This window comes from Mixophyes fleayi, chromosome 11, assembly GCF_038048845.1.
Source record: "Mixophyes fleayi isolate aMixFle1 chromosome 11, aMixFle1.hap1, whole genome shotgun sequence".
NCBI classification, from domain to species: Eukaryota; Metazoa; Chordata; class Amphibia; order Anura; family Limnodynastidae; genus Mixophyes; species Mixophyes fleayi.
In genome coordinates this window covers 46,455,876-46,471,204 of record NC_134412.1, presented here as the reverse complement: position 1 = coordinate 46,471,204, position 15,329 = coordinate 46,455,876, and the positions used below count along the sequence as shown (strand labels likewise).

The following is a 15,329-nucleotide window of genomic DNA, read 5'->3' as shown; positions in this document are numbered from 1 at the left end:
ACAGACTGGGCTGCAGACTGACAGAGGGTCGTGAAGTGTGTACCGGCTGGGGAGAACCCAGGCAAGAAGAGTCAGGTCCACGCAGAGGCCAAAGGCCGGCAGCAGGTAACAGTAATGATGAACAAGCTGAGGTCAGAGGTCACAGGCAAAGTAGCAGAACGGGTAAACAAGCCAAGGATCAGGGTCACAGGAAACACAAGCGAAGTCCAATACGAAGCCAAGGGTCATACACGGGAAGTCAAACGTAGATACAGGATACAGGAACTGGAACAAGCAGGTCAGCAGACTGGAGCACAGAAGCTATAACCGGCAATGAGGCAGCAGACCTCATTGCCTTAAATACCCAGCTGAACCAATCACAGGTTGAACACACTCCTTCAGGTTAATAGAGCAGTCACTAATAGAGCCAATCAGGGCTTGCCCCTGGCCTGCACAGTTGCAGGCTAATGCCTGTAATAGCCTCCTATGATCTGCCCCTATTAATTAGCCCACAGGCTGTAGAATCGCTGCGCCCGGCTTCCTCCTATTGCCGGGACGCAGCTCTGAAGCGTCTGTTGGTTGCCCGGCAACGGCCGGGTTATGGCCGGAAATGACGTCCCGGTCGCCATGGCGACGGCCGGGACGCGGGTGAGTGAGTCGCGGCGGCTGGGCACTGCCGTGGCTCGTAACACTATTAAGCATCTTATATATTCAATCCTATTACCTCTCTATAACCTACAGCAATGCCTGAACACAATAAATCTACTTTGCAGAACTTGTTTGAATATCCTACTTTGGGTTACTCTGCTCAGCTCAGGAAAAATTGCATCCGACCTCACCCTCTGGAAGAGAGTCAGTTGCAGACTCTGAGATGGAATACCACATGGCTCCATCTACTAAAGCCGACATCGCAGCTGCTCTCCTGAAAATAAAAAACATGAAACAGATCATTAATGATGAAGTCGCCAAGGTATTGTCCGGCCTTTCAACAGAAATCACTGACTTTGGAAACTGAGTGGACACATCTGAGAATAAGCAAGAGGAAATTATCCAGTTTCAACAGTTCTCAGAAGATGAATTCGCTCAGCTCAGGAATAACTCTCAACAATTACCAGACAAACAAGAGGATGCTGCAATATACCTGAGACAATTAACACCCCCAAACATAAGAACTATTTGCTCTGTCTTTTCAGGCTGCTGGCACCAATAGTACCAGGTGATATGCTGATTCTCACAAGAGCACACAAAGCACTTAACCCCATACATAGGATTCTGACACCCCAAAGGCAAAAGAGCAAATGCTGAAAGAGGCGAGGTTGTGTACCGAAGTCACATTTGTTGGGCAAAGATACCAATATTCCAAGATCCCTCAACTCTACTCAAATGCAGAGAAATGAAGGACATAACTTTATATTGAATGTTAAACTTTATGTTTATGTTAAAAAAAAAATACTGATGGGGTTTTCCCTTGTCCCTTCAATTCCAATCTGGAGGCAAAGTGCTCTCTGCTAGATCATCATACGAGGCTTTATTTATGCTCAAGAAACTGAATATCCAAGATTCACCAAACCTGTCTAGTGACCCACTTAGAGTAAGTGGCAAAGATCCTCTAGCTTCTGGGATTATATAGCCACCATCAAATCCAATGTTACCTTTACACCCATCTCTAAAAACACATGGTCGTCCACTTGGAGCTGTCGATCGAGGGCTTGGATAATACATCTGACACACACACTGGCTACACAAATAGATGCTTAATAGCTAGTCATTGGAAAAAACTTGATCCACCTTCCCTGCAGCGATTATACAGCAAAATATGGTACCCTATACCAATGGAAAATATGTCCGAATATCTAAATAATAAGACCCATAAAATTACCCAAATCTGGAGTCTATGACACCTCATCCCATCAGAATATCCCCAACAGAGGACTTTCAGTTATTACCTGGTAGTTGACATATATCTATCTAATTTAGCTTCAATTTGCTGCCATTGATGGTTCTGTTCGTGGTATTTATCTTTTTTTTTTTTGTGTGTGTGGAGGGGGGGGGGGGGCAGTGGGCTTGCTAGCCACTTGGAGGTTGACCTCAACCTCCTTGTCCCTTATTTCTTTCCCTCCCTCTTCCTTATTATTGTTATTAGATTTTAGATTTAAAAAAGCACTCTCACAGTACACAGGCATTCTTCAGTTAGAGTGTTTGTGATTCACTTCTGCAACTTTACTTTGTTGACAGCTGCTTCTTTCATGTGAATTTGTTACCTTCATGTATATACCTAATGCCTGTGATGGATGTATTTGTTATACTTGAAAAATGAAATACAGATGCTTTAAAAAATATGTACTCTGCAATCCTTCTTCTACTATCGCCATCCCAGGATGGCTATAACAAATGAATGAATGAAAAAATATTATTCCAATAAAACATTTTTTTGGTAAGCAAAACATTAAAATAAATATTTTATTTTTAAACATTTTGCTTTTAATTATTTTTGGCACTTAGTAGAACTGAAAGCCCAAATTGGGCATGGAAATATTCCAAATAGTACGTAAAGCCTTATCAATCCCGACCAGTATTGCCAAGGCAGCTGAGTGTCACTCAGCTGCTTCTACAAGATTTTATTGAAAACCAACCTTAACACCATATATTAATAAATATACATGTTTGAAACAGTGGATGTAATTTACAAAGTGCAAAAAGTATTGTAATAAATCATGGCATGTTACCTTTTTAGTCAGTTGACTCAGTGTGAAGCTCATGATATTTTCACCATTAACTTCAAGAAGTCGAGCTCCAGAAGGTACACCAGCCTTTTGTGCAGAACCCCCATCTTCTACTGTTAGTAGAAATGTGCCACGAACACCTGGGACACAACAAAGCAGCAAATACAAAAACAATATGAACTAAGGCAGTACTGCTATGCACCAAAAATTGTAATAATACAAATTATACTGCAAGAGAGGGTAAAATCTCTTAGGGTGTTTTCTTTCTAAAAAGTAATAGTATGTAAAGTCACTGCTGAGCACTAGCTTAGTATTACAATGCACAACAAATCTAGACGCATTAGCTTGCAGCTTCTAAAGCATACATATTGGCGGCTACATGGTGAATAGCTAATGTGTAATTAACCATGTAGAAGGTATTAGATAAAACAATAATTATTAGAAAAAACAATTAAAAACATGAGCCGGAAATGATAATTAGCCTGCTACCACTTACTTGGTGCTGTGATGGGCCATATAGTAGCAACATTCCTAGTCTAGTGCTGAGGGCTTTAAAGCCAGGTCCCCAAAGTGTAGTGACAACTAGTTGCATAGCCACACCCCTAGTAAAGTGAGTGGGGTATGTTATTGCGAAGCTAATTACCATTACACCGACTATACAGACAAAAAAACCCTGACATCTAAAACAATGATATAAATTACATTTAGACATAGCATAAAACAGACAGAGGACTTTACCTATAACCATGTCACGCAAATTCCGAACATAGTGCATGTTAAGTTCATTTTGACATCAGGGGGTAAATGTATCATAGTCTGGTTTTTTCAACTTGCCGGAAATCGGCGAATTGACAGCTAAAATTTAAAGTGGTGCTGGCTTGTAAAGGCAAACTTGCCTTTACAAGCAAGTGCTGCTTTAAATTTTAGCTGTCAACTCGCCGAGCGGGGGGGGGTAAAAAAGGGGGGGGGATAAGAGGGGGGGAGGGAGGAAGGAAGACCACAGAAGTTAGACAAGAGTGCGGTCAGAGGGAAGGCAATTAAAGTGTGTTAGAGGGTCAAGGGTTGGTAGAGCAGGAGCAGGGACTCACTCGCCACACATGGGCCTCCACGAGGAAATTAAGTGTCAGAGGGAAACGCGCTTGCCGCCATTTGCCATGGAGCCCAGACTTGGCTGAAAGCGTAACCTCTGTCGTGAAGGTGATAAGTAATCTCTTCCATTGCTGCCATATTCAAAATTTATTTTTTAAGGGCCGAAAAAGATGGAGAAGAACCGGCTGTGAAGATGTGCGCCGTCAGTTTTTTGGAGAATTTATCAAGATCTGGGGGAGGATAACAAAGGAGAAAGATCCATGTGTCCTTCGCAACAGGAGTCTCAAATAAGGTATTGATAAAGCCATGGATCGCATCCCAGAAGGGAGCGATAATTGGACAAGTCCACCTGATATGTAACATAGAACCCCTGTGGCCGCAGCCCCGCCAGCAGTCAGGCAACGAGGAGGGGAACATTGTATGAAGTCGAGTGGGGGTATAATACCAGCGATAGTAAATTTTATAGGATGTTTCTTTTAGTCTGGTTGATATAGAGCTTTTGGCTATCCCCAGTCTCATGTCCTCCCAGGCCTCCTCATCTGGCGGAGGGCCGAGATCTCTCTCCCATTCAACCTCGTGGGGGAGCTGAGGGTGAGGAGTGGAATCAAGAAAGATACTATAAAGCTGTGATATCATGCCCTTGGACATGGGGTGCAGTTTGCATAGGTTCTCAAATGGAGTGAGGGGACGCAGTATAGAATTGGGTGGCAGGGATCGCAAAAAATGGCTGATTTGAAAGAACTCAAAGGGGCTAAGCGTCCGGTCTGGGGAGTGAGACTGGAGCTCAGCTAGTGGAAGCCACTGGCCTTGTTTCGAGAAGTCTAATGGAAATTTAAGGCCGGCCTGAGTCCAGAGACGGTGTCTGGTCTTCCTGTTTTTATTACAGATGACACTTTTGCAGATCTCCCAAAATTTTCAGTTGGGAATCAGAATAGCATGTGTTCTGGAAGAGGTGTGGTCATGCTACACGGGGACGTAGCCACATTGTGTTGGGGAATGCTTCATCGCTCTGAAGGCATGTCTAGTGCTTCTGAAGTGCTGGAAGTCCTTCCAGTAATCTAAAAATACCCTTTCAATGCTGCATACACCTGCTACTTATACCTGTGGCATTGAAGGGAGGGAAAGGGAATTACAGGAAAAGGAACAAGACAAAATATCAATTGTGTAATTGTAAGCTCTCAGTTTGAGCTTCCTATTACAATAATTTAAATGAAAAATAAAAATGAAATAAAATTCAAATATCTTTTGGCAAAAGCACCATTCATTTTAAAAAGATTCAGCTTCTCTATCTCTTATAGCCATACTGAGTATTAGCATAACAGTTATTATGGAAATATAAGTTCCACTGCCATACTTGATAAATAGACAGAAGCATGGTGAAGCCTTCATGGCCGAAATTTATGCTGGAGGTATTACATTATTATGCTGGTGATAACCGCAATGCTGTATAGGACTAAGTGAATATAAGCCCGATTGCAGGTGATAATTCCTATTTTTGCTGGCAGTAATGATTTTCACCCTTTGATAAACAGAGCCCTTTGTTTTAAATGCAGCAAACTTCCTCGGAAAATTACAATATTTTGGTGTTTAATAATGCAACAATTTAATTGAACACATAGCAGATTTTGCTTTAAAGACATAAAGTGTGTTACATTTTTGTGTCAGGAACTTTTCAGGCAACGTTACCAGCTGAAAAGTGGTTCACAACCTCATAAACAGTATACAACAGCAATGGTCCTTCATTTGAAAGATGTATATAGTCATAAAGTTGTGTCTCATATAGGTAAATATGGTACAAAAATTCATGTAAACATTTGGCTCAAAATTTTATATATAATTTGTATTTTTTAAGAAATAAAATATAAAAAATATGCAATACCACATAATAAGACTAAAATAATAACTTCCATTTAAGCCTCAGGACAGATTTAAGCAGTACTTATCATAGTGAAATGAGTCTGATCATATAAATCTTCAATTAGGAACTCTGTATGACAAACATTGCTGCACAATTGGGAGTGCTAAATGAGTTGGAAAGCACTTTTAAGTAACTACTTCAGGAAGTCGACATCTTAACTGTATACATTGATCGGAATGAGCTGCAATACTCTACATACTTACCTGAAGCCATTATTATTATTATTTGGAAGCACTTTATCAGAGTTGGGATAAGAACTGTGATGGCTACTTGCTATCGCTTTGCATACCGGCAATAGAGACTACTTTATGGGACTTCTACCTACATGCAATTTATGGGGACTAAGTACTCCTAATTTTACAGCAAGATTTATGATATGATTTTATGATTGTATCCATTATGATAAGTACTGCTTAAATCAGTCCTGAGGTTTGTACATGTTGTATGTGAAGAAAGAGAAGATATTGAACATTGTGACTAGGTTCCCGAGTCATCCCGTCACTCTCATATCTTATAGCAATTAGCTCTTTCCATAATTTTGAAAAAGAAAGTCTTGAATATGGTTGGATGGTAGATGAGTTTTTTCTTGTACTAAAAAAAAAAATCATATTTTTAAAAAATAAAGTATCTATTTAGCTAGCTATTATTTTTTAGCTATTTATTTTTGGTTTTGTAGAAAATGTAGGATATGAAAGATGCTCCTGGTTGTTAATACCACTCAAAAAGCATGATACTGCTGCCAAAGAAAGATACCAAGTAACACATGTCACTACCAGAAAAGTTATAGAACAGACAAATGGAGTCCATAAAAGGCGTTTTCAATATCTAGGCAGATCTGGTGAAGTGCTGCCGTACACACCTTCTGTATGTGACTGAATTGTTAGTTGAAACATTTATAATAAAAACTGATTAAAGTTGGCATTTGTCAGAATCTGTATTTCCTCTTCAGTCCTCCATGGTAGCCATGGTAAGTTCCCTTCTAATTTACTTTTCAACAGATTAAGTAAAAATGCCTTCAGTCAGTATAACCGGCAGCTCCTCCTCTTTCCCTACGTCTTTTTAGGTCTCTAGTACTAGCAGGTCAGGTAGTGTTTACTATTTTTTCTGTAGTGCAGGAGGTTAACAATTTTGTGGCCCGGCAACACACCGGTCATGTTGTAAGCCAAAGACTGGGCTGGCTACTCGGAGAACACAGCCTGCTACCCTAGGAACAGATCTGGGGGTAAATGTATCAAGCTGAGAGTTTTCCGGCGGGTTTGAAAAACCAATCAGATTCTTGCTCTCATTTATTTAGTACATTCTACAAAATGATAGCTAGAATCTGATTGGTTGCTATAGGCAACATCTCCACTTTTCAAACACGCCGGAAAACTCTCAGCATGATACATTTACCCCCTGGCGTGAAAAGTGCTGCAAGCATTGCTTAGAGATTTTGGTGCCGCATCACGTAGTTGCTGCAGATTTGACAGCTATATTCTCATGCTACCCCATCTGCAAGATGCTCTAATTGATAGAGCTGATGAATGTAGATGCCATTGAAGTACATCAAAATCAGTTGTAGAAGCAGCTGACATGTGCTTTGTGACATGGCCTATTATCCTGTTGGAAGTAGCCATTCCAAAATGGATAGCCTGTGGCCATAAGGGATGCACATGGTCAGCAACAATACTCAGGTAGACTGTGGCATTTAAACAGAGCTCATTTGGGATTAAGGGGTTAAATGTGTGTCAAGAAAACATTCCTTACACCATTATTTCAGCACCAGCCTGCACTGTTGACACAAGGGAGGATGAAGCCATGAATTCATGTTTATGCCAAATTCTGACCCTACCATCAACATATTGCCGCAGAAATAGAGATTCATCAACCAGGTGATGTTTTTCCAATTATCAGTTGCCCATTTTTGGTGAATCTATGTCCACTTTGTTTCCTGTTCTTAGTTGATAGGAGTGGGACCCAGTGTGGTCTTCTTCTGCTGTAGCCTATTCACTTCAAGGTTTGAGGTGCTGTGCATTAAGAGATGCTCTTCGGCATACTACTGTTGTAATGCATAGTTAGTTCAGTTACTGTCACCTTACTGTCAGCTTGTACAAATTTGGCCATTCTCCTCTGACTTATCTCATAAACAAGATGATTTTGCCCACAGACCTGCCACCAACTGGATATTTTTTTGTTTTGTGCACCATTGTCTGTAAACTATAGAGACTGTTGTGCACGAAAATCCCAGTAGATCGGCAGTGTATAGTTTATAATTCTCCAATGCAATGGTGGCAGTCACAGAATGTTGACGGGCAACAGTAGGTATGCCAACATGCTGCCATACTGTTAACTAATGTATTACTGCAATACATAACTTTTTTTAAAACTGAAATATTTTAGAATAAATGGGGCTACTGCTCAGCGTTTAGACAATATGTGTGTGTGTGTGTGTGTGTATATATATTATTATTATTATTACAATTTATTTATATAGCACCACTAATTCTGCAGCGCTGTACAGAGAACTCACCCACATCAGTCCCTTCCCTATTGGGGCTCACAGTCTAAAATCCCTAACACACACACACACACACACACACACACAGACAGAGACAGACAGAAACAGAGACAGACACAGACAGACTAAGGTCAATTTTGTTAGCAGCCAATTAACCTACCAGTATGTTTTTTTTGGAGTGTGGGAGGAGACCGGAGCTCCCGGAGGAAACCCACCCAAACATGGGGAGAACATACAAACTCCTCACAGATAAGACCATGGTTGGGAATTGAACTCATCACCCCAGTGCTGTAAGGCAGAAGTGCTAACCACTTAGCCAACGTGCTGCCCATATTATATATATATATATATATATATATATATATATATATATATATTGACCTGTACATTGCCACAATATATATACACACATACACAGTAGCTGAAGTACCCGGCATTGCCCAGGTTTAAATCTTGAAGTTATTAAGTTATCAATCAGTTGAATGTAACTGTCGACATTTTAAAAATAATTAGCAGCTTCCAACACACCCAAGATCCAACTGGACCACCTTGCCTTGGTTTCATCCCAATTGGTGCAGGGGTGTCCGAATGCATAGCCGGACAGACAAACAAACCATATCCATTCAGTGAAATGCCCAGAATAGTCTCCCCGGGTCAAAATTCTGGCCAGCGTACACCAATGGGAGGTTCGACCGGGACATCAACCCCCTAGTATGTCTTCAGGGATCCAATGTAACCAGTCTGTGAAGCTTTTGGCCAAATCCATCTAGTGGAAGGCTCAGAACAGGCTCCCTGTGTCAAAGTTCTGCCCAGCGTACACAAACGGGAGGTCCGACCAGGACCCTAACCCCCCTAAAACCTGGCCAGGATCCAACTGGACCACCTTGCATTGCTTTCATCCTAGTCGGTGCAGGGGTGTCAAAGATATTCGCCAAAAACAAACTTCTTCTTTTAGATAGATATATTGCTTGTGGTCATTTTAAAGATTTTGTTTTAATGCAGGGATTCAAATTTATGTGGGGGTTTAAAATTCATACTGGAGCTTAATATTATTTGGAATGGTTTCTAAATTCCTTTTGAGCAGCTTTAGACTAAAAAGGGGGCAGCTTAATATTGGAATAGCTTTAGGCTACTTCAACAGTGACATTTTGATAAATGTTTATTTTCCATTTTGCCTTACATTTTTAAGTTAAAAAATAAATGATCACAATAATACCATATTTCTTAAAGGGCTAATGAAAACCATGCAAAAAGTAATAGGCGGATAATAATTGTAAATAAATGTACTTTTTCTTTTAGGGCTTCATTTAAATTTCATGGTAAATCCATCTGAAAGGTATACTTCTGCACCTAAGCAAAACCATGTTGTGCTGCAGTGGAGAAATTTAAAATGTGCTGATAGATTTAGATTTGGGTGGGGGTGCGTCCTAGCTCAACCCTTTATTACACTGTAAAAATAAAACTGTCCAGTAGTGGAGGTTCTGAGATTTGAAATAGGATTTGCTAGCAGGTACTGTAAATAAATGCTTATAATGGGAACTTAAACCCTAAAACTATACTTAGTAGTAATTGTGGTTTATATTCAAAAATAACATTTTATGGTAGTTCCAAAAAATGTATTCTGTAGTTTCTATTGAACTGTATTCTCTTCAATAGCTAGAAGATGCCCATGAAATGTTCGGTCTGCAAGTTCTCTAATGTGTGCTACTTGGTATTGCAAATAATCCAGTAAATCTAATAAATATTGTAGGGTTTTAGAAAAAGGAGTTTGGAAAACCATTAAATCTAAATTACCCTTTTGACATCCATTTTGTTTTAAAAAAAATCCTTCTAGACCTGGAAGAAACTTGGGGATAAATGAATGAAAGTACGATTTCTGCAAGTCGCCGGAAATTGGCGAATTTGCAGGTAAAATTTAAAGGAGCGATGGCTTGTAAAGGCAAACTTTGAAAATTGGTGAAATCTATTGAGAATCTGAGACATAAAAATGATATAGCAGGGTCCACAGAAAATTATTAGGATATATGGATAAAAAGATGCGGATTTGATTTGTGCCAATCTTGACAAAGAACGTATTGTAATCTGTGATACTAGCAGTCACAAATATAAAACATAATAGTATATTAAACAATGAACATTAAGCCCTCTTTGGATCGTCTAGATATTAACACAAATTGAATGATTTAAAGGCTTTGTGTTATGACTTATCTGTCCCGGCTCCAGCACTGTCTCACTCGCGTGGCTATCCGGTACTTCCGGGTATCGGCTCATGTGACAGGTAGCCGGGTGGGTTTTTCAAATCTGGTCTTGTATTTAAACAGTGCTTCGACACTTATCCAATTTCAGAGCAACTTTGCTGGCCACTTCTGAATGCTGGACCTGATCCCTGTATCTGCTTCAGTCTCTCCCCTTCTGGATGTTTCCTGATTGATCCCTGTGTACCGAACCTCTGCATGATGATCACTCTCCTGATTCATTTGTACCAATCTTGGCATCCATTTTAACTCTGCTTCTGCCTTCCACTCATGTCCTGTCTTGCCTGCACGTGTACTGTTTTGGCTGGTATGACCATTCTTCTATCCCACCGTACCCCTGTGTACATCTGTGTTGTCCGGTTACCTTTTTCCACAGTACTACACTCTGGGGCAAACCAGAGGACTGCCAATCTCATCACCAATGTAATTTGAGGAAATTGAAGACATTCGTCACTGTTACCACATCTAGACCTTGTTCCATGTCAACCACAGTATAACCTTTTTTCCAGATCTTACAGTACAGACTAGATGAAACAGTTTTTCTGGCTTTAATTGAAGTCTTGATTACAGGATGAGACAGGCCCTTACATCTCAGAAGATTCCTTTCAATTTCCATGCTGTCAAAGCCAGAACCTTGACACCCAGAAAAAACACTGGACCATGGTGAAGGAGAACTTACCGCAGAGGTAGAAGCCACAAGGGTTCTACCGTCACCAGAACCAAAGGAATCCATGGCTGCCTTCGCCAAAATTGGAGAATTGCTACCACGTTAACTACCTCTTGCTTGATCTTCTGAACAATAAGAGGAAATTGGAAAAGATATACCCCAGTTGGAAGTTTCAAAGGTAAGAGAGGACGTCCACCCCTGAGAGCCTGTAAGTGGGGGACGAGACAAAAAACTGTGGAGCTTGAATAATGGTTGGTCCCCATTAGATCTAACTGGGGATTTCCAAATTTGTCCACCAACTGCTGAAAATTTCAATTCCCATTAACCAGGAAGAACTTGCTCTAGACTTAGGAAGACCCTCTAGAAAGTTTGCATCCCCCAACACATGAAGAGCTGAAAGGGATCTCAGATTCAGTTCCGCCCAATGCATTACTTGTGAGACTGGGGTCTTCATTGCTGAACTCCTTGATGATTCAGGATAGATTGTTCAAAACAACCTGAAGACTCTCCTCCTGCAACATATTGTGGAAGTGTTAAGCCGCCCTCCATTCCGCCAGTATGTCCAACACATTGGAAGAGAGTCTGTTCTTGGGCCACCTGTCCCTGAAAATTAGTTCTCCAGCCCCTCTTGCTGGCATCTGTGATAAGAGTCACCCTTGAGGGAAGGGGGGGAGGAAGAGGGCTTGCCCTGTTGTTCAGAGATGTCATCAACCAGAACCTGAGTAGTTTCTTGGTACTGATTTGTAGACTGATCCACCGATCTAAGGACCCCTTCTTCCAGTCCCATTGAGCAAGAAGGTCCATCTAAAGACTCCTCATCCATCTTACCCACAATACTACATCTATTGTGGACACCAACATCCTGACAAGCTTCAAACCTACTCTGATGGTCACTCTCCGCTGAGAAAAATCTAGGCTGATCAACGCATAGAACTCTGAACAGAGTTTCTCAGACAGGCACACCCTCTCTAAATTCATCTCCATCCTGACACCACAGCCACTGAGAAGAAACAATGTGGTTCTTTTCAAAATTCAGGATCCATCATCATCATCATCATTTATTTATATAGCGCCACTAATTCCGCAACGCTGTACAGAGTACTCATTCACATCAGTCCCTGCCCCATTGGAGCTTACAGTCTAAATTCCCTAATATAGACACACACTCAAACACAGACAGACAGACAGACAGAGAGGGAAACAGACAGAGAGGGAGAGACTAGGGTCAATTTTGATAGCAGCCAATTAACCTACCTGGTTTTTTGTTTTTTTTTGGAGTGTGGGAGGAAACCGGATCAACACGAAGGAAGCCCATGCAAACACAGAGAGAACATACAAACTCCACACAGATAAGGCCATGGTCGGGAATCGAACTCATGACCCCAGTGCTGTGAGGCAGAAGTGCTAACCACTAAGCCATGGCACTTAAAGGTTGCCATGACTCGACAGACTGTAAAGGACAATCTCTGGAGATTTGCTTATTGTTATTAAGAGGTCATCCAAATATGGGCAAATTGGGATTCCCTGTTTCCTTAGTTCTACCACCAAGGCAACCAGGAGCTTGGAGAAGTGGACATTTCAAAGAGCAGGCAGGTAAACTGGAAGTGTGTCATGATCTGCATCTTGCAGCTCCTGTCTACCAAGAGCTATGTTGGACTTTTGTCTTGTTATGTATCCAGTTTGTACCCCCAAAGGAGCCACTCTGGTACCTGGACTGCTCTTCTACCTGACAGAGTTAAGCTCATTACTCCAGGATGCTTGGCACCTGTTCCTGGCCTATATAAGTCTTTCTGTACCAGCAGCCTTTCCTAGTTCATCTGTTGCCTAGAACTCTGCTGTTTCTTCTGTGAGCCATCCTTGTTTGATTTCCTGGTTTTGACCTCTGCTTGTTCCTCTGTTGTGGCATCACTTTCTGTGACCCCTTAACTGGCTTTGTTATGACAGCACCTACAGTCTGCATCCTGTCTCTACTATCTCCTGTGTATTGGATCGCAAACTATTGCATCCTGTGTGTCATCACCACTGTCTAGTGGTAACGCTTCGCAGACCATTGCATCCTGTCTCCAGTATCTCCTGTGTATCGTTGCACAGACTATTGCACCCAGTGTGTCATCTCCTTGCTCTAATGACCATACTCTGCTGACTTTTTCATGCCTTAACATTTTTTGCATCACTTACCTGTGTAACCCATGTTAAATAAAAACCACTTTGTTCCACTTGCATTTTCTCAGTGGTTTTTATATTAGGAATCCTGATAGTATGAACTGGCCAGAAAAATTTAGCCTGCTGTTGCACGCTTTCCACCCTTGTTTGAGGATTTCCAGGGTGTTGGTTTATTTACTCAGAATTCAACGTCCAGAGACCATGGCTATTTTTTCTTCTGAAATTACCTCTTCCAGATGCTTCTGCTCTCAAATTTCTCAGGTCTCTTCTTCGTTAATTAAGGTGCTTAAAGACCTTCCCATCTCCGTTCCTAGTATTTCTTGCTCCAAATTCAGCACTGCGGTGACAAATCCTTTTCCCAGGGAGAAAGTCATTACTACAGTGCATCCTCCATAGACTGTATCTTGTGATAAAGGGGAATCAACAATGCTTGGCCAGAAATGGATCCACCCAGGAAACAGCCAAATTTTGTTTCTGCCAATTCAAATGCTGCCAAATTAGTGCAAACAGCACCTCTTAATAATGTTGCTACAAAATGTCAATTAACCAAGAACCACTGTGTAGCAAACTTCAGGTTTACAGGTGCTCTACGTCCCCACCTGAACGAAGAGGAGCGATGGCGCAGAAGGACTAATAAATTATGTTTCTACTGTGCCAGTGTTGTACACTTTTTACAAGATTGTCCACTCCGCAGACCACAACAGCATACAGAACAGTCTTCAGTTTACTCCTCTTCTCATCCTGGATTTGTTCACACATCACTACCCCTTTTCTACATTACAACCTGACTTATTTTTAGTGATGGGGCCTAAGCTGTCAGTTCCTGCCAACTGTCCTGAGGTGCAAGTTCCTGCCGCCTGTCTTGAGGTGCCAGTTCCAGCCCATAGATTGTAAGCTTTCGAGCAGGGTTCTCTTACCTCTCTGTCTGTATGTATTACCCAGTATTGTCTTATCAATGTTTGTTCCCAATTGTAAAGCGCTACGGAATTTGCTGGCGCTATATAAATAAATGTTGATGATGATGATGATGATGTGCTGAGGTGCCAGTTTCAGCTGCATTTTCTGAGGTGCCATCCTCTGCCTCCTGTTCCATGCTGCCAGCCTCTGCCTCCAGCTCCAGAGGGGCCACTGCCCTTACAGCCTGCTCCCGAGGGGGCCCTGTCCCTCCAGTACACTCCCGAGAGGTCCCTGTCCCTCCAGTCCGCTCCTGAAACTTTGCATGTGGTTTAGCCCGAGTTGTCATTCCGTGCGGATCTGCTCGAGTTGCCACTCTATGTGGTTCAGCTCAAGTTACCACTTGGTACTGTCTGATCTGAGGCTTCTCACAGTGCTGTCTGCTCTGAGGCTTCTCACAGAGCTGTCTGCTCTGAGGCTTCTCATAGAGCTGTCCCTTTCAAGTTGTGTGCCCAGTCCGGACCTCCTTCCAAGTCATGTGCCCAGTTCGGGCCTCCTTTCAAGTAATGTCTCCAGTTCGGGCCTCCTTCCAAGTCATGTGCCTAGTCTGGGCCGTCTTCGGCCAAAGGTGTGATGCTCAAACCCCCAGAGATGTGCGCTCAGTCCGAGCCGAATTTTCTCACTCTATCTAAGGACTATCTAAGGAAACACCCCCCCCCCCCCAAGTTTCTGTTACCTCACCCTCTGAATCTTCTACTGTTTTTAAATCCCCACCATCTACCTTTGATGGAGACTTAGGACAATTTAGTGCGCTTGTAAAGTTATGCCTATCCTATTTTCCCTCCGTACCCACTCTTTTTGACAAAGAATATAGGCAAGTACTCTTCTTGCTATCCAATTTTAGAGGGAGGGCATTGCAATGGGCAAATCCCTTTATTGAAACCAGAAATCCCATTCTCTCAAACTTACAATTTTTTACAGATGCTGTGGTTGAACAATTTGCACCAGCACTTGTCAATCCTACCTCCAGCACTTCTCCTAAGCCATCTCCTTTACTCCCAGTTACCCCAACCATGAAGTTGTCTTTTTCTTCAATCTATTTCCAGCAACTCTCTAAGAGCCATAAAAAAGAGGTAAAAAGAAG

At 41.8% G+C, this 15,329-nt stretch overlaps 1 protein-coding gene across 3 annotated transcripts in view; it reads right to left on the bottom strand.

Annotated features, from left to right (window-relative positions):
- NHERF4 (NHERF family PDZ scaffold protein 4) overlaps positions 1-15,329 on the bottom strand; it is a 396,171-nt gene that overhangs the window by 200,231 nt on the left and 180,611 nt on the right. For all 3 annotated transcript variants that reach the window (XM_075190611.1, XM_075190612.1, XM_075190613.1), the window contains one exon: positions 2,706-2,842. In XM_075190611.1, coding sequence (XP_075046712.1) covers positions 2,706-2,842 — 137 coding nt within the window. The remainder of the gene's footprint in view (positions 1-2,705; positions 2,843-15,329) is intronic.